A 25,444-nucleotide genomic window follows, 5' to 3' on the forward strand; every position below is an offset into this window, starting at 1 on the left:
ATTAGACTGATGTCAGAAGTGGCATTAGGCTACAAGAAGGATTGTTACTTAATCACATAAAATCCAGTAAAATTTGGCATGATAGATAAAAAATACTATTTTTAATTAATTTCGCCACTAAATAAAACTATTTTTAATTATAACAACTTGTATCCTGTTTCATTTGACTAATGGTAATAAAGTAATGTATTATTAATTCATTAATTATGCTTCAGACACTCTAAATATTCCAACTCATCAAATCCTTTTTTTTTAATTAACACTAACTATATACATTAAATGTATCTGCCAGCATTATACAGAATAATTGTAAAAGGAAGCCTATTCTGAAAATCTCTAGCATTCACGATTCCTATATGGGACAGAATGATCCCAGCATCATAGATACAGAATCAGGAAGTGGAAAAAAACAGGTTTCAGGAACAAAAAGGCTTTATTTTTTAGTTTCAACTGAAAACAAGACTATTGATCAATTATTTCCAACTATTAAAGGAAGAATCTACACAAAGACTATTACAAATAAAACTATCAATCATGCATGGAATTTTTTAATTCTAAATCTAGGGACATACATATACAAAAGAGCATGTCAAACATTTTAGCCTTTTTTATCACATTATTTTTATGCAACTTTTCTACGAACCTGTGATATTAGGTTTACAGTTTTTAACATGTATTTGGTTATACTATTTTAATAATTATTAACAGCTTAAACCAATGTTAAATCAGAAAATTAACTCATGTTGACAAAAAATTAAAATCTATATGCATGTTGTGTTATATACATTTATTAAATTTTCATAACAACAATAATAAATTTACCTGGGGGATAATAAGCAGGTTTCCTGGTATCAATGTATATCAATAAAATAAATATAACAAGAACTATATAAAATATCATGTTGACTGAAAAACAAATTTTAGATTATGAGCAAAGAAAATAAATTACCGGTCACAACAGCTAAATATAAACTAATTGTTAAATAGTTAAAAAGCATATCTTATATACAATGTGTATACATAGATAAGTAAGAAGATTATTAATAGTAGCATAAATGGTTTCAAATTTGAATAGCTAGAGGTCACACCCTTGTATTTTAATTGTTCTTATTTTAGAGGAACGATTTCACCATCTTTTTCAAATGTTAATATTTGAAAGGGACACTTAAAAAAAAAAGAAAAGACAAAACTATGAATAAAATATCACAGGTAGGAATAATAAAAATATATGTGAATAGGTTAAAAATAGTAATTATATATATTATATATTATATTATATATTATAGTAATTATATATATATATATTCAGAATTTTAAATACAAACACATTACTCTTTAAAGTATATCTTTAAATAAGGCAGCATTCAACATTTTGAATATTAACTTAAATGATTTTCTACAATACTGGTGAAATAAAATTAACAATAATTGAAACTGAAATATGACATTTTTCATGTAGGTTCAACCATTATTTATGATGACCAAACGGCAGTTTTGATAATTTGTTTGGAAGAATTAAGATTATATTATATTAAGAACTGTTGAATGTAGCAAAAATTGTTGAATTTTGTTATTGCTGAATCATTTTTATTGCTTCATTAATAATAAAGAATGCAATAAAATTTATTTTATTTAAAAAATTTCTAATTTTGAAATAAAAGTTCTGTATTAAAACACTGTTATTTCTGCTTAGGAATTAGAAAATTATTATAAAAACAGGTCAGGCATCACCAACTGTACTGCAGTTTCATTAACCATTTCAATTAATATTAAAAATTAAACACCAAACAAACTGTCAACAAGTGTTGACAATTTATCAGTGGTAAGTACCACTGATAAATTCCTTCTAAATTCAGACAAATATGAAATTACCTTTTTTCCCTGTCAGCGAAAAAAGGTAATAAAAGGTAAAATTTAAGAAAAGGTTTTTTTAGCCTCAGGGAATCAGTCAGGTATTATACTTCAGACGATGATATGTATGAGTGTAGGTGAATTGTAGTCTTGTACAGTGACCATTTCTGAGATCTGTGGATAATTGAAATCAACCACCAAAGAACACCGATATCCACGACGTAGTATTCAAATCCGTATAGAAGTAACGTGTTTCTATGATTTGAACGTTGGAACTCTCGACTTCGAAATCAGCTGATTTAGGTTTAAACATGAAACCGCCTTCTTTCTTTTTCCTGTTTAACCTCCAGTAATTACCTTTCAGATAATGCTTTAGAGGATGTGAGTATGAGAGTATGATATGCGAGTTCAAATGAAGTGTAGTCTTGTACCATCTCAGTTTGACCAACCTGAGATGTGTGGTTAATTAAACCCAACCACCAAAGAACACTGGTATCCACAATCTAGTATTCAAATCCGTGTAAAAATAACTGACTTTACTAGGACTTGAACGCTGGAACACTCGACTTCCAAATCAGCTGATATGGTTAGACGCGTTCACCACTAGACCAACCCGGTGGGTTAGACATGTAACTACCTGAGCAGGATGATTTTAACTAAGTTATGTTTCACACAAGCACTACAAATATTGTTGGATTATGTTCTCCTGGGACTTTCGTAACCTATTCTACTCGTAAAAATAATGAAAAAAAATTCATATATAAACATATGTCCTAAAATGCTTCGTTAGCGAGTTACTGCTAGTGAAATATATCGCTCGGATTTCTCGGTAAATGAGGTCGTTCTGAAATTTTTAGAACGTTAATTAAATGGCAGAATTAGTGATTTCTGGTGATTTTTGAACTGAAATATAGAATAGAATGGATCCCAGAACCGTATCTGCAGTACGTTATGAGAAATCTGGGATGAAAACCAATAAACTGGGTTAAAACCCCCCTGTTTTTTATGTTTGATGTACAATAACTTTGTTAAGTGGGTAATAAAACACATTAACTTTTAAACAAAACTTGTAAAAAAAATTAGAATTATTTTTAAAAACAATACATTACTTACTATGTTTGTGAGTAAAGTACTTATTTAATAGTTTTTTGTTGTTTTTTTTTTTATTAATGACAGAAGTACAACAAATTATTTGAAATATTATTATTTCAAAGTTGGCAGTATAATAACAGTTGATCAACAATGTGCAATACTGCATTAATATTTAATAATTTCGTAACGTACAGTAACCCCCAATACAGAAAGAGCGAGCTTGGATAATCAGCCCGCATACGTCACTGCTGTTCTGTTGTTCTCTAACACTGGCAGTATTTATGAAAAAAACTTGTATATATATTTCTGAGTGCAAGACATTTTGTTTCGTAAGTTATAATGCTTCACAACAGGTTGTAAGATGAATTATTACGCAATAAAAATATTACTGTTGATCATCTTTACTAAGGATTTTATGATTTCATGAGTTGTTTTACTTAATACTTCAATTTTCTGATATCTAACTTCAAACTTTGTTCCAAATGTCATATCGCAATTTTACGTTTAAATTAATTTTATAAACCAAGTTGTTTTAGCAGGAAATAGTGTGCAAGTAATGTTTGTTGGTTAAGATCTGTGTGATTTGTGTTTAGCAGTCTTTGGATTATTTGAATTTTTCATAAAGTAGTCAAATGCTAACAATTAATGATCAGTTATGAGAAATCGGTCGTAAGTTTAAGTAGCTCATCGATACTTTTAAATTCTTAGTATTCTAGTTTTAAGTTAATACCTCCATCCATTTATTAAAGCAATTTTTTATGATTTAAAATGTATACACAAAAAAATTAATTACGATGAAAACGAACTGTGCCCTATAATTATAATAATTTAGGTTAAATTTTCATAACGTGGCACCGTTAGTATTTTATAAATAAAATATAAATGAAAGTTCAGCTTGCCAACAATTTTTTATAATGGTATTTTTGATAATTTTATTCATATTTAATGTTGGTATATTAAATTTATATGCATGTTTAATAATGTTAATTTTGTTATCGTTAAATTCAAATATCTTTGGTATTGACCTTATCTGCTCCAAACTTGTGTTTATGATTAATTATATTTGATATTGTATTATTCTGTTTATTCATCAAATTATTAAACTTTCTGTTAGTGCATGTATAATTTGGTTAAATAATAATTTTACATATTTAGTTGCGATTTTTGTAATGAATGTGTTTGTGCAAATAAAAGAAATTAGTAGAAATAATTTGTGTCTTAGTAGTCTTAAGGTAAATTTATATGAATTTTGTGATTTTTAAAGCAAATTGCTATTTATGTATTGATCAGGAGTAACGTATAAATTCAGCTTTTTGTAGGTAGTTGAGTTACAAACATTAATAGACCTATTACATCTAAGGAAAAAAAAAAAAAATTTTTTTCTAAGCTTAATAAAATTGTAATTTTTTAAATATTGATTGAATTGTGTTCTTTAATCAGTTATTAGCAATCAATATTTTGTCGTCCAGTGTTGTATTTTTTAATTTGATTTTTTATACAATTACTCTTACATGTTGTAAATTGGAATAACAATTTTCTGCATTACATTATTAGATGTTTTATGAATCAGTAATATATAGTATTCACACAGCATCAATTTTTATCTTTTCCAGGGCTCACAGAAATGTAAATTTCTCTCTTCTATTTGTAGTAGTGCTGTTGTGCAATTAAAAGCAATATATTCTACAAATAAAGGGATAGAAGTAAGTGAGAAGGAATTTTACCTTTACTTAAGAATTAAGGATGAAAATTTAGCAAATAGTTATTAATTTTTCTACAAAACTTTCATTTTTAGGGATGTGTTAAAACATGAAATCAAATTTATCTCTTCTTTATTCTTGTAAGAATACTATGAACCTATAATTTTCTTCTTTCTCACAATATAGATTATTCTGACATGTATTGTTCAGTTCAGATTTGGAGCGCATTCATTCAAAATGTAAGATCCTAAACATAAACGGTTATTTATCTTATTTTTCTATTCAGGTATGATGTAATAGTTATATATAGTCAATCTATTTTATAATTCAAATGTATGTATTAAATTAATTCATAAAGATCATAGGCACAGGTCTTCTAAACATTCTACTTATTTATGTGTTGTGGAAATAAATATCAATTAATGTTAAAATATACTTCTTACATTCATTTAACAGGACCAACATTTGGTACAATCTAGCCATGCAAATGAACATGGCAAGATTTGTACATGAAGTATTTCTTCTGGGAAGGAATAGAGCCTGACAAATTTTATAAATATTTGGGAAGTTATTGTACAAACATACATAAACAGCAACTTTTAATCCCAAGAATTGCTTCCTCTTACTTAAAAAATTTCTCAAGACTTTGCACATTTTATGTTAATGTAGTTATAATAACGTAAAATATGCAAATGTTGCCAGTTTGTAACACATGACTAAAGTCTCAACTTTTGATCCATTATAGTATACAAAACAATGTACGGTTTAGAATATATAGTAGTAAAGATAATATAAAATACTTGTATAACTAGCAAGAAAATACACTAAAAAACTTTCAATATTAGTTATATGCAACTTTGTCAGAGTTTATTTACCTTTCCTTCAATACTAAATGAAATTATGTATAAGGTTTAATCTGTAATTGTTTATTTTTGTTTGTCATATATATTAATGTAATGTATTATTGAAATGCCTACTGCTCTATTATTTTTTCTTGCATTTCCCTATTATTGTTTGTCTCTTCAGAAATTGTTTATTTTTATTATTTTTTATGCTACTTTGAAACTGCTACCATTTTTGTATTAGTTTGAAAATATTTGAATGACCATATCATTAAAAAAATGTTAAGAGAAGAAATAGCAGTAACTTTATTAATAATTTTTTTTTTAATTTTAAGTTGTGGCTCTAGGAAGCTGCAACTTTTATCATAGGGGTGCCGTGGAATATTACAAAATTTGTAATTTTATTTTCAATTCAGTGTCACAGGATGCAGCATCTAGTGGAGTTGGTGCAAACTACTTAGTTACTGTTTACAGAAGCCTTTGTAAATGGTTTCTAGATGACATGACATTAGTGTTGAATTTTCTGATATTTTATGTTTATATATAAATAAATATATATTAGTTTTGCACAGTTTTAACCTTGAATTAGTTTTTGGAGATAGTATTTTGTAACTAGATTGCATGCTACCAAGTAAGTTGAAACACCTTTTAGAAGCCACTTATCCCAACATAGTAAATCTCATGACTACTTTGCAGGAAGGTAGGAGTAAGGTACTTTGCTAGCACCTTACTAGGTAGCACATAGAATCGCAGAATTCATTCTACTAGTCTGTGAAGATTATGATCAGCAAGTCTGTTGGGAAGTTACTTTCAAAAGTAAAAATCATCAGATACAGAATCAGCTCATAGTGGAGGATCTCGATAATTGATTAATTGAAAAATTAAAAGGGAAGGTATTTTTCTATTAAATCTGCATTAGGCCACAGATGAAAATTATAATAATGGTTTCACTTGATTTGGTATATGCGGTTTATAGATGGTAGTAACATTCTAGAAGACCTTCTCTTCTGTTAAAGTATCACTGCTTGTGCAGAGTCAAGGCTTGTTTGAGAAGATTCTTGATAATTTCATATTCGAAAACAGTTTGGAATGGTGGAGTAGACTATGTATGTTGGTGTCTGTGCTGATGGTGGTCATTCTGTATGGTTTTATAAAAAAACTAAAGCGCGGAAAAGTAAAATTAATGAAGATGAAGACAATTAATGTTTCTCCCTGTTACAACTTGTTGACCTCCAATGAAGTCGATTTGTCTTATATGATATCCATTTTTGAAAACACTTATCACAGCTTATCAACGCTTTGAGAAATATTTTCAGAATGATTATGTTGATGAATTTGCGTGAATTCCAGATCCGTTTAAATTTACTCGTGCAGAAGAAGAGAATCTGATCGAGTTGTCTTGTCATAATATGTTGAAAACAATATTTGGCAGTGTGAAATTAATTGCATTTTGAATGTCAGTAAAAGATGAATACCCACTTGTAAAGTTGTATAGCCCAGAAAATTTGAATTCCATTTGTGACTTCTTATTTGTGAAAAGCTGGATTTTCAACCGTTGCCTTGATAAAATCCAAGTATTACGAGCAAGTCATTGTGTAGAAGGAAGTGGCTTGTTTAATTCCACAATTTGACAAAATGCAGCAACCAACAAGCTCATCCATCAAACTAATTATTATATTAGTTGAATTTGTTAAATTACTACAATTTAAAGGTTGTTATATTTATATTTACCTAACCCTTCCAAAAGATTGGTTATTTTAAAATTTGACAAGGGTACCATCAAAAAATCTGGAATCGATAAGGGCACTGAGAATCAAAAAATTTTTGGAAACAATTGTCATATATTATGATAAATAAAGTGCTCATGTGTTAGTAAAAAAGTAATTAGTACAACTAAAAACAGTTACTAATTAATCGGTTATAAATTCATAATTAATAGAAATAAGTAATTACAAAAATGAAATAAATAACTATTTACATTATATATATTAAATACTATAAATAACAATTATTATACTATAAATTACATATGGTTCCCACAAGCAGTAAATATAGATTTAATCAAGAATTTTTGGAAAAAGTCAGGAAATATTGCAAGAAAAATCATAGAATTGCATTTTTGTTGCCAAATTAAGATTATGTTAGTTATTAAAGTATTTTTTAAGTAATGCCAAAATGTATTTGTTATACTTTCCTGGCATCAGGAAGTGGCAACCCCATCGCCCAGCACATTGCAACTATGTGCTGTAAGTAGCCATTGACATGTCCTGTTTTTACTTACATTCTCCAATTATTCTTTTATATAAAAACAGAAATTTCCAAATTGCAGTTAATTTTTTCACTGGTGAAATTTTAACATAACGTTACCATTGGAAAATTTAAAGGTTGTTAAAAGTTTTCTTGGAATTTCTCTCAACCACCGTGAATTTTTTATATTTTTTTAAGGTTATTAATTGCTTTAAATGGCATCTAAAATAACTTTTTAATGACTATTGGTTAGATATAAACTTACACCCAAAATTAAGTTGGTTAGATGTGTAAAAAACATTTTGGGCTGGGCAGTATGGTCCAAAAGGCAGTAACTTCACACAATAAAAGAAACCAGCATAATAAAATAATTAATATAAGGAATTCTTAGCTTTTGAAAAGTTTTTTATCTCTTTAAATCAACAGACTAAAACTTTGATCAACAGTTGTGAGAACGGTGATTGTAATACATCTGTGTGTTCTTTACCTGGATCTTCTGATCAGAGTAATAGCATTTCAGTAGTAAATCATACATTTGAATCCTTGACTTCATTTGTGCAAAATGACAACACAATTACTTATTTTTTTATAAAGATGATGTTTCTAAGGCGGAGTTTATGTGGGAGTTTATGTTGTACAAATTAAGTTATCCTTAAGTTCGTGTGAAGATTTTGGTGTAGCTTTTAAAATTTTTATTTGTTCTGTTTCAGTTTTCTTTTCTGTTAATTTTAGTCACAGTGATTTTAGCTTTCCTTTAAGTTGTGGTTGTACATATATTCTCAGTTAAATTGAAATCTGTGTTTCTTCGCATTTTTATGCAAATTAAGTTATTAAATATTGTTTTTTGTTTACTTTGTTAAATAATGTAGCCTAGTTTTTGTGAAAAAATTTTTAACAATCTTAGGTGCAAGCCAATTATTTTTAAAACTTGCTTTAGTTAGCTTTTATTTCTTATCTGTGTTACTTTTAGTTACCATGATATTTGTTTTTTTGCAAGAAACTTATTAAATATTGTCATTGTTTTTTTTTTACTTCGCAGTGTAATTTACTGAAACAATTTATCACAAAAAATAGCTTAATTTTAAATGTATATTTTAAAAAATCTATTTTTAAAAGGGAGGCTGTAAAAAAATAAAATATGTATATATTTTGTGGAGTAAATAGCAGTAACATAACATTATGAGAGTCAGGAAATGTTCACTAAATTGGTCAGGAAAAATGATTCTTAGAATTCGGTGGGAACTCTGTTACGGTTCAAAAAGTTAAGTTTTAGGGGTTTTAACAATTAAGAATACAATCGACTTTTTTTTGTAATTTATTTCCTTCTAATATTCTTTGTATGAAGAGTATATTAAGGTAATTTATTAAAATGTAGAAAACCTTTCTTGTGATTAAATTTATTTATTTGACAACAACTGTGAGATATTATTTTTATTAATTTTAGTTGTATTTACTATTATTGTATAATTTTAGTTGTCCGTCTGTCTGTGTCAGACGGACGGACAGATAGACAGACAAAAGTATAAAAACCGTTTGCCACCCAGAGTACAGAATTCGATAAGGATTATTATTTTTTACTAATAGCACTTTCGATATTTTCCCTCATCATCAGTTAACTTTTTCTTCCAAATCACACATTAAATTCAACCATTAAAATTATAACATATAAAAATATGTAGTCATAAATATTAAAAGATTAAAAAAATTTTTCATTATGTGGCTAGTCACACATACAGTACTGTAATGTTATGTAATATTTTTTTGCTAAGTTGGTATACATATATATATATATATATATATATATATATATATATATATAAATCAGTTAAATAAGGTTATATATCTAATAAGTTATATGTTGCTATTTTATCATTTGTTCAGCTTGATTAATTACATTGTAAAATTCATGTAACATCATGAAACTATAATTATGTGTCAACCTGTTGTAGTAAATAAATGATTAGTCTTCATCAGTAATAGCTAATTTTTCCTATTGTGAACAACTTTCTTCTTTTTAGGACAATATCAGTTGAATATCTTAATTACTTATATATATATAACGGAATAAATATAATAATGAATAATCCGCATGAACTAATACATGATAATATTACATTGCTTAGTTTCATTGTTCCATTTAATCCTGGCTTAGAAAATGTCTTCAGAAAGGTAAGTAATACTCACACACATTATTACTAATTATATCACACACTATTACTAATTATATCTTGTAGTTCAATAGCCACTTAATATCTACATTAAGGTCTTAAATATTGGCCTAAAATAGTTAATTGGGTATCAGCTAGTTGACAAGTTTAACTTTGTGACAACAATCTGAATTCATGAGAATGATTTTTCATGAATTCAGTGCTTATTTCTTATATTTTTGAAAATATTTATGGAACATTTATTATTAGCAACATTTACGTGATTGTGTGTTAAGCTAAAACTAATTACAGGAGATTGGAAAAATCAAGGCATGTTAATTACATAGATGTGTGTGTGTGTGTGAGTGGAGAGAGAGTGATTCACGAAGGATGTAACAAACTTCTACTGGTGAAAATAAGAAGAAAGTTCTTATAAACATACGTTCAGAAGTGCTTCCTTCGTTGGTGAGTATTGGCTGGCGAAAGATTTCATCTGATTTTTTTTTTTTACTTTGGGTAAAAAGTTAACCCAGACTGTAATTATTAGGAACGAAATTAAGGTTTAAATTTAGATGTTTTATGTTGAAAATACATTATACTATGTTTGGCATAACATGTAAGTAATCTTGTTAAATGGTTAGTAAACATATAAAAGTTGTAGAAAATTTTATTCTGAGCAAAATAGTGTGAATATAGTCCACAGAAACTAAATACAAATTACAGGATACATTAATTAAATACAAATACAGGAATTTAGAAGTTTAATAAAAAGAAAACATACCAAAATGTGGCAAATTTTTACTAACAATCTTTTTGGTGGCTTTGTGCATTTGAACTGGGTTGTTTTGTATTAGTTGTACTACACAGAGAATTCTATTAACCAACTCTTCTCTTGTATTATACTTTTGTTCATATACTAATGATTTCCGCTGGAATTAGTCAAAAGATGTTAAGTCAGGCTACCTTGGAGGCCATTGACAGATCCACAACTTCTGATGCACTTGTTTAAAAAAAGTTACACAGTTGTATTCAGTGCATTTGAAGCAGTTAAACTTATACTTTTAGACTGATGTGTTCTTTTTTAGTTTGTGGATCTTGGGTATTTTGTTTGTGGTGTATAAAAGATTTACCTTTTTCCTGAAAACATTAACAATTATTCATTTCTTTGGTTATTGCGAGTTCATTCAATTATCTGCTGACACAAACGTCTGTTTTGGATAATATCTACAAAATGCTATATGCTTATGCTACTTAGGATATCTACACAACATGCATCAAGACATATTAAGAATAATTAGGATATTTGTGTTTTGAATCTGTGTTTGTCTATTTTGGATAAGGTAAAATATGTAGGTAGTTGGGTTTGTTTTATTGTTGAGGGTAAAAATGTCTTCTGGATATGAGTGATTGTGCGATCATTATCCTGGATTGAGGTTCAGCAGTGTGTTGTGATACATTCTTAAAAACATTTTTTACTACTTTTTTTTTTGGGGGCAGAACAACTGTACTGTGGCATATAATACTGAGAAAATTCACTTGAAAGACCATTTGATCTTTGGAAGTACACATATTTAAAATCTTATATTACTTTTCTTTTTCTTTTTAGGGAATGTTTGCAGTTCCAAATAAAATGGGATTTAATGAAGTTGTCTATCATTTACTAAATATAATTTATCCAGCGAAATGTAAAGAAACATTAGTGTGGCCTTGTCTCAGTAGGAAGGATGAAATGAAGTTTAGATCAGATGTTGCTAAGTTTATTGCTTTTATCAATGAAGTAAGTGTGTAGTTATTTCAAAAATTATTTTTATTTATATTTCTTTTTTGTATCTCAAACTTCAAAAAACTGCACTAGTAATCTCTTAGTTATTATATCTCGTAATCTCTTTCTTATTTAGATGAAATCTTTTTTTTATTTTTAGGAAAAAAATGTTAGTCAGTAAGCATCGACATGCTTAAGTGCTTTTGTATCTCCCCATTAATTGTAGTGGATCTGTAGATAATGAGGACATTATTTCTAATATGTCTTGGACTTGCATCAGTCCCTTTATATAAAATAAATTCTTCAGAATAAGATCTTTCACAAAATATATGCACCTCTTAAAGATGTAGTGGCAATGAAAAATTATGTGTACCTGTATTTAAGCCACAATTTTTTCATACCAGTGTCAATACCATCCCAATGGTTGTGGAAAATGTATTCATCAAATGAAGAAGGAGTACTTACATTATTTTCCTTGGAAGAAGAAAAAGAAAATAGGAGATTAGTAATAGCATAATACTATTAAAATTTGGTTATATACTAATATATGACAAAAATGTTTTGTACTATTCTCCTCTACTGATCCATTTACTGAATAAAAGAATTTTAAAATGACAGTTACTTTAAAAATCATGAGAGGTCTAAATTATTTTCACTGTGTAGCCGAGTGACAAATTATTGATAGATTACTATAAAGAAGGATAAAAAACTAATGACACAATGTTATGCCATTTGAATTGTAAGTGTGTAGAAAAATAAAGAACATTCTGCTGCGATGAGTAAATATATTTTTTATTTATTTCTGTAGAAAGATCATTATTTAATGGTTGACCCTGATTACTATGCCTTTTGGGCAAATTAGGACTGAATAAACTTTGTACAGCTGTATGCAGATTTTGAGGCTAGAGAAGTTCTGTTTCATTTAGAGGTTGATCTAAAATCTAATAATATACATGTGTATATAAAAACAAACTTGTAGGTTTATACAGAAGGGAAAAATGTTATGAATTTGAGAAGAAGAAAGTAGTTAATCATTTTAGAGAAGAGTGTACTGGAATATGAATTCTGAGCAGGTTTGTAAGATCCTAACTATATGAAGCTGTAAAAATTGATGATATGCCATCACAACTATATTATGTTCTGGCAAAATAGGGCTGAATAAATTCTAGAAATTAATAAGAAAAATGTTTATAAACCGGAAATATTACCTGCTGTGTAAGGCCATATTTGTATACAACAAAGGGTTTCACTAAATAAACTGATATAGTTGATCATTGTAACTTTATTGAGAAACTTTCACACAGTTCATTCACCAAAGCATGCTTGTGCCACAATGCTTTATTAATTAGATACCAGTTTACCTGACTTTGCAGCTTCAGGATGATATGTTCTCTAAGTCTTCTTAGAGCAGGACAGCATATTTCAAAATATAATTTGATGGGATCACTTCCATAAATTCAATACAACAGGGTTATGCCTCGCTAAGTGTTGGATGAAATCTCGTGAATGAACAGGCTGTATTAAAGATATTACAGGCGTTCCACCTTTCAGTTTGGCATGAAGACCTCACATTCATATATCTTCATTAAGTGAAGGTAAACCTTACTTTGACTTCAAAGCAAGAGCATGAACTCTTTTACAGGGGAAGTAGAGCAACATAACTAAATATTGAAGGTAAAATTTAAAAGGTACTTTACCTTTCAAAGTAAAAGTACAGGCGGTACCTTTTAGAAGTACAAATTTTGTTTTACTCACAGGAAGATTAAAATTCTACTGATTCACTTAGCTTTCCATGAGAACTAATTTCATCTCATCCCTTCCTTCCATTAAAAGAAGTTTTATACTGTTGCCTTTTTAGAGCAGAAACAGAAGAGCAAGTGAGCTTTAATGCCAGGGCCAAGAAAAGCCTTATGAACTTTCCCTGGTGAAGTATTTTTCCACATTTAGGTGGTATTTTAAAAACTGTTTTCAGATTGGACAAGTAGCCTCCCACAAATTTGCAGAATTTGGTAACTCTTCAGCAAGATACTCAAATTCCAGCTTGAAGAATAAAACGCTATCTCATTTGTAAAAGTCAGCCATTCACCGTAGCATGTAGTCTGTTACAATGGATGTGATTGTTAACTGAATATCAGGGTACATTTTATAATAAAAATAAAAATGCTTGCACATTTGTCATTCAAAAGGGGGGAAAACTTTATGATACACTTTTTTAATAAAAGTTATCAAAATGTAATTTTTGAAAGTAAAAAATTATATTTTTGTATTTTGTCTATTGTCCTTATTATACCAATGTGTAATTTACATAATTGTATAATTTTGTTAATTCTTTGTCATTTTTATAATTCTTATTGTAATTCTTATAATTGTCAGTCTTTATTTTAGATCACAGAACATAATTTGGTTACTCCTTTAAATTCATCATTAATGTTGGCACCTGGTGATCCTCAAGTTGTCAATTTTGTGAGATTATATTACTTCTTAAGACAAAAATCCAATTAATCCGACATCAGTATTTGCTCAGCTGATTTCTGAGATTGAGCCTATCTCATATTAATTTATTACTTGTACTGGAGTGAACCGATGCAGAAAAAGTACAAAGTTCTTGTAAACAGAAGAAGCAGTTACGGGTAATAAAATCAGTATCTTATAAGCAAAAAAATATTTTTGTTTGAATCATTTCAGGTATTAGACGGATCAAAATTCAGGTTTTTAAATAAAATTAAGATACAAAGTTTTATTTTATTTTTTTAAATACGTTCAAGTTCTCTTGTGGACAAATGAACGGGTGGAAAAGTTCTTTTAAATATATAATTAAAAATGCATATTTTTTTATATGCATTTTTAATATTATGCATTTTTTTTTTATTTTATCACATATTCGTTGATGTGTGATAATCAACGAATATGTGATAATTTAGAAAATGTGTTAATTTTATTGTGTAGGATAATTTAAAATACATAGAACCACAAAAATGATGCGTGTCACCAGCTCTGTCCAGTGAAAATGTTCATATTTCTTTTCCAACTATCTCTAAAAGTAAACATTTTTTATTGTCCAGACCGATCATAAAATATATCGATAATGATGAGCTCCAAAATTCAAAGAATTGCAGTAACTTGGACACTCAAATCCAGTTAAAAGAGAATATATTTACATAAAACTAGATTTTAACGTGGATTGTGCAGTATAACTTAGCAAATACAAGGGTTATTTTTTTTTCAAGTTCCGATCGATCACAAAATTAATACCACAGTGAAAATAAAAGTTTTTTTATTTGTAACAAGTACTTACATAGTTACACTATTTCTCTACATAATCACCACTCCGATTTAGACGTTTGTCGTAGCGTGGTTCCAACTTTCCAATACCCTCGTCACCGCCTGTGTTTTCAGCCATGTTTCTACGCTGCTCTGCAGCTTGATGTCTGTGCCAAAATGTTGTCCTCCTAGCTAGCGTTTCATGTGAGCAAAGAGGTGTAAAGGTATCTTCAACGTCTATGAAGGGCAACCACTGATAAATTCCTTCTAAATTCAGACAAATATGAAATTACCCTTTTTTCCTGTCAGCGAAAAAAAGGTAATAAAAGGTAAAATTTAAGAAAAGGTTTTTTTAGCCTCAGGGAATCAGTCAGGTATTATACTTCAGACGATGATATGTATGAGTGTAGGTGAATTGTAGTCTTGTACAGTGACCATTTCTGAGATCTGTGGATAATTGAAATCAACCACCAAAGAACACCGATATCCACGACGTAGTATTCAAATCCGTATAGAAGTAACGTGTTTCTATGATTTGAACGTTGGAACTCTCGACTTCGAAATCAGCTGATTTAGGTTTAAACATGAAACCACCTTCTTTCTTTTTCCTGTTTAACCTCCAGTAATTACCTTTCAGATAATGCTTTAGAGGATGTGAGTATGAGAGTATGATATGTGAGTTCAAATGAAGTGTAGTCTTGTACCATCTCAGTTTGACCAACCTGAGATGTGTGGTTAATTAAACCCAACCACCAAAGAACACTGGTATCCACAATCTAGTATTCAAATCCGTGTAAAAATAACTGACTTTACTAGGACTTGAACGCTGGAACACTCGACTTCCAAATCAGCTGATATGGTTAGACGCGTTCACCACTAGACCAACCCGGTGGGTTAGACGTCAGCAGGATGATTTTAACTAAGTTATGTTTCACACAAGCACTACAAATATTGTTGGATTATGTTCTCCTGGGACTTTCGTAACCTATTCTACTCGTAAAAATAATGAAAAAAAATTCATATATAAACATATGTCCTAAAATGCTTCGTTAGCGAGTTACTGCTAGTGAAATATATCGCTCGGATTTCTCGGTAAATGAGGTAGTTCTGAAATTTTTAGAACGTTAATTAAATGGCAGAATTAGTGATTTCTGGTGATTTTTGAACTGAAATATAGAATAGAATGGATCCCAGAACCGTATCTGCACTACGTTATGAGAAATCTGGGATGAAAACCAATAAACTGGGTTAAAACCCCCCTGTTTTTTATGTTTGATGTACAATAACTTTGTTAAGTGGGTAATAAAACACATTAACTTTTAAACAAAACTTGTAAAAAAAATTAGAATTATTTTTAAAAACAATACATTACTACGTTTGTGAGTAAAGTACTTATTTAATAGTTTTTTGTTGTTTTTTTTTTTTTTTATTAATGACAGAAGTACAACAAATTATTTGAAATATTATTATTTCAAAGTTGGCAGTATAATAACAGTTGATCAACAATGTGCAATACTGCATTAATATTTAATAATTTCGTAACGTACAGTAACCCCCAATACAGAAAGAGCGAGCTTGGATAATCAGCCCGCATACGTCACTGCTGTTCTGTTGTTCTCTAACACTGGCACACCATGGTTAGTCTTCTCTTAGTAGCAATGTATTTTTGTGTAATTACAGTTTTAAGAAAGTGACATGTTTCATTTTATTTTTGTTCTTCTTTTGCTTTTCCATATACATAAAGTTAAGTTCTACGGTTCTTTTGGCATGTCGTGTATTTGTTAATCGATGTACGATACGATATTTTATAAAAAGTTTTTAATCGTGGTTTACCATTCAAACTTTTTAAAGTAGTTCGTTTACGTGCGAATAGTTAAAAAACTTCAAAGACAGGTGCGCGAAATTGTAAACTACGTGTATGATTTCATGAAGAAAGAATCTTTAGCTGTAGGAAAATTGAGAAATGACAACATTTTATTCGCTACACAAAAATAAAAAAACTTCTTTGATCCGAGAGACCAGAATGTTCGTTCATCACTCTGAAAAAGAAACTTTCTAAACCGGTTATCATATTACATGATGTTGAAAAGGCGAACTGTGAATGAATTTCACTCAAAGACAGGGTAGCTGCGAACAGTTTACTCTGTTGAGTTTGCAATGTCTTTGCCTGGGACATCTGCTCCAGTTGAGTTTTTCAAATACAGGGAACATTTGGTCTGCAGAAAGGGGTAGAGACTTTCAGTATCTACTGTTAAACATCTGCTAAATGTTAAAATTAATTCAGAAGTTTCTTATGATATATCGTTGAAAAGCTCTCGGTTACGGTTTATTACTGCAGTTAAGGCAAGTCCAGAATCCAAATTTTTTGAATTTGAGCTTTTTTGGAGATTTTTGGTCCAGTCGATTGCAATTAAAAGGAGAGGTGCACAGCTAGATATTACAAAATTCCTAAATCTGAGATTTCAACATCCTACAGTTAATCGATTTTGAGTTATTAGAGATGTATACGTATGCACATAGGTACATATATACTATGGATATTTCCATTGAATTCTGAAAACCTTATTGTGAAATTCTTATTATTGCAAAAACCTAACTTTTTCACAATCTCTTAAATAAGGTTAATACTTAACAAAATTAGTTTATTTCCGAATTTTTTGAAATTCGGAAGTATCAAGGAAGCTTATTTATTGATATGATTATTACCAAAATAAGACAAGCATCAAAATTTCCAAATTTTGAATAAAAGATTTTCGATTTTAGAGGCCTCCTGATTGTATGGGAAAAATTTATAGAAAAATTAATTATAAAATTAAATTAATTATATTTATATAAAAAATAATTAGTTTAGAAGAGATTAGTTTAAAAATATTGAAAAAATGAAATATGACTGCTGTATTGTTAAACAGCTGTTCAAGTTGAATAAAACAAGTTAATAATTAGTCTGACTAATTAATTGTTTTTAATTAATCTTGTTCTAAATCATCTGTTTAATAATTTTTACCAGCTATTTTGAAATGAATAAAAAATGTGGTTTGTCTGAAATTGTTTTTATTTGAAAGCTGCCATTTTGCTTCTATAAAATATATAGAAAATAATATAGTATACTATTTTATTAAACTAGTCGTTTCATTATATATATATATGTATATAAAAGAACGGATGTTTGTCTGTCTGTCCCGTTTGCGTTCCTATACCACTCAACACGGCTGCGATGAAACTTTGGAGAATTGTGCGCATGCCTGTGAAGGTTTCTGAATTAGTTTGGACCCGCTAGGTGACGCTGGGCTCTAGATATTTCGAAAAATTGTATTTGGCTCTTATTCAGAATATATATTATTTACGTGAGAAGAAACGGAGGAGAAGGGAAAAAGGGAAAGGTTAAATTTTATGAAGTTCCGTAATGTTCAATGTTTTATCAAACTTTAAATTGTGTTAATTTAATCTATATAATAAATCAAATCTAGCAATAGCAAAGCATTGTTGAGTCAGCTAGTTAATATTAAAATTACCCGTTACAGTTTAATGTTTATACCTATTCGTAGTATTCTTCTAAGTAGATCAAATTGAATAAAAAAAAGTCTCTTGTCTGTGAACAAATAACTACAAGCACAGTTCAATGAATAGCAGACTACCTCCTCACGTGATTCTTCATTCGGTTGAGCAATCCATTCAACATGCATTTAGGTATAACTTAATAGAAATATTATTATTAAAAAGCTTGTTTAAAAATACTGAAAAGATGAAGTGTGACTGATGTGTGTAAACAGCTGTTCAAATTGAATAAAACAAGTCATAACCATGACTATTATGTTTTTAATTATTCTAGTTTTAATCATCTATTTTTACTATCATCCATCCAAAAAAACTTTACAATACTAGACAAAGGCATTTACTATTTTTTAACTATTGTGTGCATTCATCTCAATGGAGTTTCAGACAAGCACAAGTTATGCTATTGTTCTGTCTTAAAGGTGGATGATTTTTTCAAACAAATTTAAATCATTAAAATGTTTAGTATCATTATATTTACTAATAGTTTATCTATTGAAAAATTTAAAGGAAATTTAAATTAACGCGTTTATGTAATTATTAAAAATATAATGAAGTTTTTTTTTTAAAGTAATAGCATTCAAGACCAACTCTGAATACTGCAATTTCTTTTAAAGATGACGTAAATCTTAATTAATACGTACAAATTCATAAAAATAAACTCAATATTTAATAATTGTAACCAAAAGCGTTTACCGCAGTTAGATCTGTGATAGAGGCATGTTTAAATTAAAATATGTGGAAGGTTTCCAAAACACTCATATTCGACCACAGCGTACAGACCGGTAATTAAACTACAAGATTGTTTCCATTTCCCACCACTGTTTTACACAGAGAGCCAGCTTACAGAGACTGTGGTTTTTGGAATCGAAGTACTAGATACAATATATTTTAAAGAGTTAAAAAATAATAGAATGTAGAATGCAATCTAATAAAATAATTTATATAAAAAAAACAGTATTTATGAAAAAAACTTGTATATATATTTCTGAGTGCAAGACATTTTGTTTCGTAAGTTATAATGCTTCACAACAGGTTGTAAGATGAATTATTACGCAATAAAAATATTACTGTTGATCATCTTTACTAAGGATTTTATGATTTCATGAGTTGTTTTACTTAATACTTCAATTTTCTGATATCTAACTTCAAACTTTGTTCCAAATGTCATATCGCAATTTTACGTTTAAATTAATTTTATAAACCAAGTTGTTTTAGCAGGAAATAGTGTGCAAGTAATGTTTGTTGGTTAAGATCTGTGTGATTTGTGTTTAGCAGTCTTTGGATTATTTGAATTTTTCATAAAGTAGTCAAATGCTAACAATTAATGATCAGTTATGAGAAATCGGTCGTAAGTTTAAGTAGCTCATCGATACTTTTAAATTCTTAGTATTCTAGTTTTAAGTTAATACCTCCATCCATTTATTAAAGCAATTTTTTATAATTTAAAATGTATACACAAAAAAATTAATTACGATGAAAACGAACTGTGCCCTATAATTATAATAATTTAGGTTAAATTTTCATAACGTGGCACCGTTAGTATTTTATAAATAAAATATAAATGAAAGTTCAGCTTGCCAACAATTTTTTATAATGGTATTTTTGATAATTTTATTCATATTTAATGTTGGTATATTAAATTTATATGCATGTTTAATAATGTTAATTTTGTTATCGTTAAATTCAAATATCTTTGGTATTGACCTTATCTGCTCCAAACTTGTGTTTATGATTAATTATATTTGATATTGTATTATTCTGTTTATTCATCAAATTATTAAACTTTCTGTTAGTGCATGTATAATTTGGTTAAATAATAATTTTACATATTTAGTTGCGATTTTTGTAATGAATGTGTTTGTGCAAATAAAAGAAATTAGTAGAAATAATTTGGTGTCTTAGTAGTCTTAAGGTAAATTTATATGAATTTTGTGATTTTTAAAGCAAATTGCTATTTATGTATTGATCAGGAGTAACTTATAAATTCAGCTTTTTGTAGGTAGTTGAGTTACAAACATTAATAGACCTATTACATCTAAGAAAAAAAAAAAAATTTTTTTTTCTAAGCTTAATAAAATTGTAATTTTTTAAATATTGATTGAATTGTGTTCTTTAATCAGTTATTAGCAATCAATATTTTGTCGTCCAGTGTTGTATTTTTTAATTTGATTTTTTATACAATTACTCTTACATGTTGTAAATTGGAATAACAATTTTCTGCATTACATTATTAGATGTTTTATGAATCAGTAATATATAGTATTCACACAGCATCAATTTTTATCTTTTCCAGGGCTCACAGAAATGTAAATTTCTCTCTTCTATTTGTAGTAGTGCTGTTGTGCAATTAAAAGCAATATATTCTACAAATAAAGGAATAGAAGTAAGTGAGAAGGAATTTTACCTTTACTTAAGAATTAAGGATGAAAATTTAGCAAATAGTTATTAATTTTTCTACAAAACTTTCATTTTTAGGGATGTGTTAAAACATGAAATCAAATTTATCTCTTCTTTATTCTTGTAAGAATACTATGAACCTATAATTTTCTTCTTTCTCACAATATAGATTATTCTGACATGTATTGTTCAGTTCAGATTTGGAGCGCATTCATTCAAAATGTAAGATCCTAAACATAAACGGTTATTTATCTTATTTTTCTATTCAGGTATGATGTAATAGTTATATATAGTCAATCTATTTTATAATTCAAATGTATGTATTAAATTAATTCATAAAGATCATAGGCACAGGTCTTCTAAACATTCTACTTATTTATGTGTTGTGGAAATAAATATCAATTAATGTTAAAATATACTTCTTACATTCATTTAACAGGACCAACATTTGGTACAATCTAGCCATGCAAATGAACATGGCAAGATTTGTACATGAAGTATTTCTTCTGGGAAGGAATAGAGCCTGACAAATTTTATAAATATTTGGGAAGTTATTGTACAAACATACATAAACAGCAACTTTTAATCCCAAGAATTGCTTCCTCTTACTTAAAAAATTTCTCAAGACTTTGCACATTTTATGTTAATGTAGTTATAATAACGTAAAATATGCAAATGTTGCCAGTTTGTAACACATGACTAAAGTCTCAACTTTTGATCCATTATAGTATACAAAACAATGTACGGTTTAGAATATATAGTAGTAAAGATAATATAAAATACTTGTATAACTAGCAAGAAAATACACTAAAAAACTTTCAATATTAGTTATATGCAACTTTGTCAGAGTTTATTTACCTTTCCTTCAATACTAAATGAAATTATGTATAAGGTTTAATCTGTAATTGTTTATTTTTGTTTGTCATATATATTAATGTAATGTATTATTGAAATGCCTACTGCTCTATTATTTTTTCTTGCATTTCCCTATTATTGTTTGTCTCTTCAGAAATTGTTTATTTTTATTATTTTTTATGCTACTTTGAAACTGCTACCATTTTTGTATTAGTTTGAAAATATTTGAATGACCATATCATTAAAAAAATGTTAAGAGAAGAAATAGCAGTAACTTTATTAATAATTTTTTTTTAAATTTTAAGTTGTGGCTCTAGGAAGCTGCAACTTTTATCATAGGGGTGCCGTGGAATATTACAAAATTTGTAATTTTATTTTCAATTCAGTGTCACAGGATGCAGCATCTAGTGGAGTTGGTGCAAACTACTTAGTTACTGTTTACAGAAGCCTTTGTAAATGGTTTCTAGATGACATGACATTAGTGTTGAATTTTCTGATATTTTATGTTTATATATAAATAAATATATATTAGTTTTGCACAGTTTTAACCTTGAATTAGTTTTTGGAGATAGTATTTTGTAACTAGATTGCATGCTACCAAGTAAGTTGAAACACCTTTTAGAAGCCACTTATCCCAACATAGTAAATCTCATGACTACTTTGCAGGAAGGTAGGAGTAAGGTACTTTGCTAGCACCTTACTAGGTAGCACATAGAATCGCAGAATTCATTCTACTAGTCTGTGAAGATTATGATCAGCAAGTCTGTTGGGAAGTTACTTTCAAAAGTAAAAATCATCAGATACAGAATCAGCTCATAGTGGAGGATCTCGATAATTGATTAATTGAAAAATTAAAAGGGAAGGTATTTTTCTATTAAATCTGCATTAGGCCACAGATGAAAATTATAATAATGGTTTCACTTGATTTGGTATATGCGGTTTATAGATGGTAGTAACATTCTAGAAGACCTTCTCTTCTGTTAAAGTATCACTGCTTGTGCAGAGTCAAGGCTTGTTTGAGAAGATTCTTGATAATTTCATATTCGAAAACAGTTTGGAATGGTGGAGTAGACTATGTATGTTGGTGTCTGTGCTGATGGTGGTCATTCTGTATGGTTTTATAAAAAAACTAAAGCGCGGAAAAGTAAAATTAATGAAGATGAAGACAATTAATGTTTCTCCCTGTTACAACTTGTTGACCTCCAATGAAGTCGATTTGTCTTATATGATATCCATTTTTGAAAACACTTATCACAGCTTATCAACGCTTTGAGAAATATTTTCAGAATGATTATGTTGATGAATTTGCGTGAATTCCAGATCCGTTTAAATTTACTCGTGCAGAAGAAGAGAATCTGATCGAGTTGTCTTGTCATAATATGTTGAAAACAATATTTGGCAGTGTGAAATTAATTGCATTTTGAATGTCAGTAAAAGATGAATACCCACTTGTAAAGTTGTATAGCCCAGAAAATTTGAATTCCATTTGTGACTTCTTATTTGTGAAAAGCTGGATTTTCAACCGTTGCCTTGATAAAATCCAAGTATTACGAGCAAGTCATTGTGTAGAAGGAAGTGGCTTGTTTAATTCCACAATTTGACAAAATGCAGCAACCAACAAGCTCATCCATCAAACTAATTATTATATTAGTTGAATTTGTTAAATTACTACAATTTAAAGGTTGTTATATTTATATTTACCTAACCCTTCCAAAAGATTGGTTATTTTAAAATTTGACAAGGGTACCATCAAAAAATCTGGAATCGATAAGGGCACTGAGAATCAAAAAATTTTTGGAAACAATTGTCATATATTATGATAAATAAAGTGCTCATGTGTTAGTAAAAAAGTAATTAGTACAACTAAAAACAGTTACTAATTAATCGGTTATAAATTCATAATTAATAGAAATAAGTAATTACAAAAATGAAATAAATAACTATTTACATTATATATATTAAATACTATAAATAACAATTATTATACTATAAATTACATATGGTTCCCACAAGCAGTAAATATAGATTTAATCAAGAATTTTTGGAAAAAGTCAGGAAATATTGCAAGAAAAATCATAGAATTGCATTTTTGTTGCCAAATTAAGATTATGTTAGTTATTAAAGTATTTTTTAAGTAATGCCAAAATGTATTTGTTATACTTTCCTGGCATCAGGAAGTGGCAACCCCATCGCCCAGCACATTGCAACTATGTGCTGTAAGTAGCCATTGACATGTCCTGTTTTTACTTACATTCTCCAATTATTCTTTTATATAAAAACAGAAATTTCCAAATTGCAGTTAATTTTTTCACTGGTGAAATTTTAACATAACGTTACCATTGGAAAATTTAAAGGTTGTTAAAAGTTTTCTTGGAATTTCTCTCAACCACCGTGAATTTTTTATATTTTTTTAAGGTTATTAATTGCTTTAAATGGCATCTAAAATAACTTTTTAATGACTATTGGTTAGATATAAACTTACACCCAAAATTAAGTTGGTTAGATGTGTAAAAAACATTTTGGGCTGGGCAGTATGGTCCAAAAGGCAGTAACTTCACACAATAAAAGAAACCAGCATAATAAAATAATTAATATAAGGAATTCTTAGCTTTTGAAAAGTTTTTTATCTCTTTAAATCAACAGACTAAAACTTTGATCAACAGTTGTGAGAACGGTGATTGTAATACATCTGTGTGTTCTTTACCTGGATCTTCTGATCAGAGTAATAGCATTTCAGTAGTAAATCATACATTTGAATCCTTGACTTCATTTGTGCAAAATGACAACACAATTACTTATTTTTTTATAAAGATGATGTTTCTAAGGCGGAGTTTATGTGGGTTCTCAATGTTGTACAAATTAAGTTATCCTTAAGTTCGTGTGAAGATTTTGGTGTAGCTTTTAAAATTTTTATTTGTTCTGTTTCAGTTTTCTTTTCTGTTAATTTTAGTCACAGTGATTTTAGCTTTCCTTTAAGTTGTGGTTGTACATATATTCTCAGTTAAATTGAAATCTGTGTTTCTTCGCATTTTTATGCAAATTAAGTTATTAAATATTGTTTTTTGTTTACTTTGTTAAATAATGTAGCCTAGTTTTTGTGAAAAAATTTTTAACAATCTTAGGTGCAAGCCAATTATTTTTAAAACTTGCTTTAGTTAGCTTTTATTTCTTATCTGTGTTACTTTTAGTTACCATGATATTTGTTTTTTTGCAAGAAACTTATTAAATATTGTCATTGTTTTTTTTTTACTTCGCAGTGTAATTTACTGAAACAATTTATCACAAAAAATAGCTTAATTTTAAATGTATATTTTAAAAAATCTATTTTTAAAAGGGAGGCTGTAAAAAAATAAAATATGTATATATTTTGTGGAGTAAATAGCAGTAACATAACATTATGAGAGTCAGGAAATGTTCACTAAATTGGTCAGGAAAAATGATTCTTAGAATTCGGTGGGAACTCTGTTACGGTTCAAAAAGTTAAGTTTTAGGGGTTTTAACAATTAAGAATACAATCGACTTTTTTTTGTAATTTATTTCCTTCTAATATTCTTTGTATGAAGAGTATATTAAGGTAATTTATTAAAATGTAGAAAACCTTTCTTGTGATTAAATTTATTTATTTGACAACAACTGTGAGATATTATTTTTATTAATTTTAGTTGTATTTACTATTATTGTATAATTTTAGTTGTCCGTCTGTCTGTGTCAGACGGACGGACAGATAGACAGACA

The 25,444-nt window shown here is 28.4% G+C and overlaps 2 protein-coding genes across 6 annotated transcripts in view; one reads left to right on the forward strand and one right to left on the reverse strand.

Moving 5' to 3' along the window:
• Window positions 1-967, reverse strand: part of LOC142326452 (methyl farnesoate epoxidase-like) — a 42,308-nt gene extending 41,341 nt beyond the window's left edge. For both annotated transcript variants that reach the window (XM_075368981.1, XM_075368979.1), the window contains exon 1: window positions 823-967. In XM_075368981.1, coding sequence (XP_075225096.1) covers window positions 823-901 — 79 coding nt within the window. In that variant the 5' untranslated portion in view covers window positions 902-967. The remainder of the gene's footprint in view (window positions 1-822) is intronic.
• Window positions 1-25,444, forward strand: part of LOC142326454 (uncharacterized) — a 161,834-nt gene that overhangs the window by 134,009 nt on the left and 2,381 nt on the right. For 2 of the 4 annotated variants that reach the window (XM_075368998.1, XM_075368999.1), the window contains exons 1-5: window positions 4,561-4,646; window positions 9,751-9,901; window positions 11,486-11,656; window positions 14,027-14,271; window positions 20,751-20,840. In XM_075368998.1, coding sequence (XP_075225113.1) covers window positions 9,809-9,901; window positions 11,486-11,656; window positions 14,027-14,143 — 381 coding nt within the window. In that variant the 5' untranslated portion in view covers window positions 4,561-4,646; window positions 9,751-9,808 and the 3' untranslated portion in view covers window positions 14,144-14,271; window positions 20,751-20,840. Of the gene's footprint in view, window positions 1-4,560; window positions 4,647-9,750; window positions 9,902-11,485; window positions 11,657-14,014; window positions 14,272-20,750; window positions 20,841-25,444 lie in introns of those variants that run through there. The other 2 variants (XM_075369000.1, XM_075368989.1) reach the window with 2 other exon arrangements.

This window comes from Lycorma delicatula, chromosome 6 (genome assembly GCF_047948215.1).
Source record: "Lycorma delicatula isolate Av1 chromosome 6, ASM4794821v1, whole genome shotgun sequence".
In the NCBI taxonomy this organism is placed as follows: domain Eukaryota; kingdom Metazoa; phylum Arthropoda; class Insecta; order Hemiptera; family Fulgoridae; genus Lycorma; species Lycorma delicatula.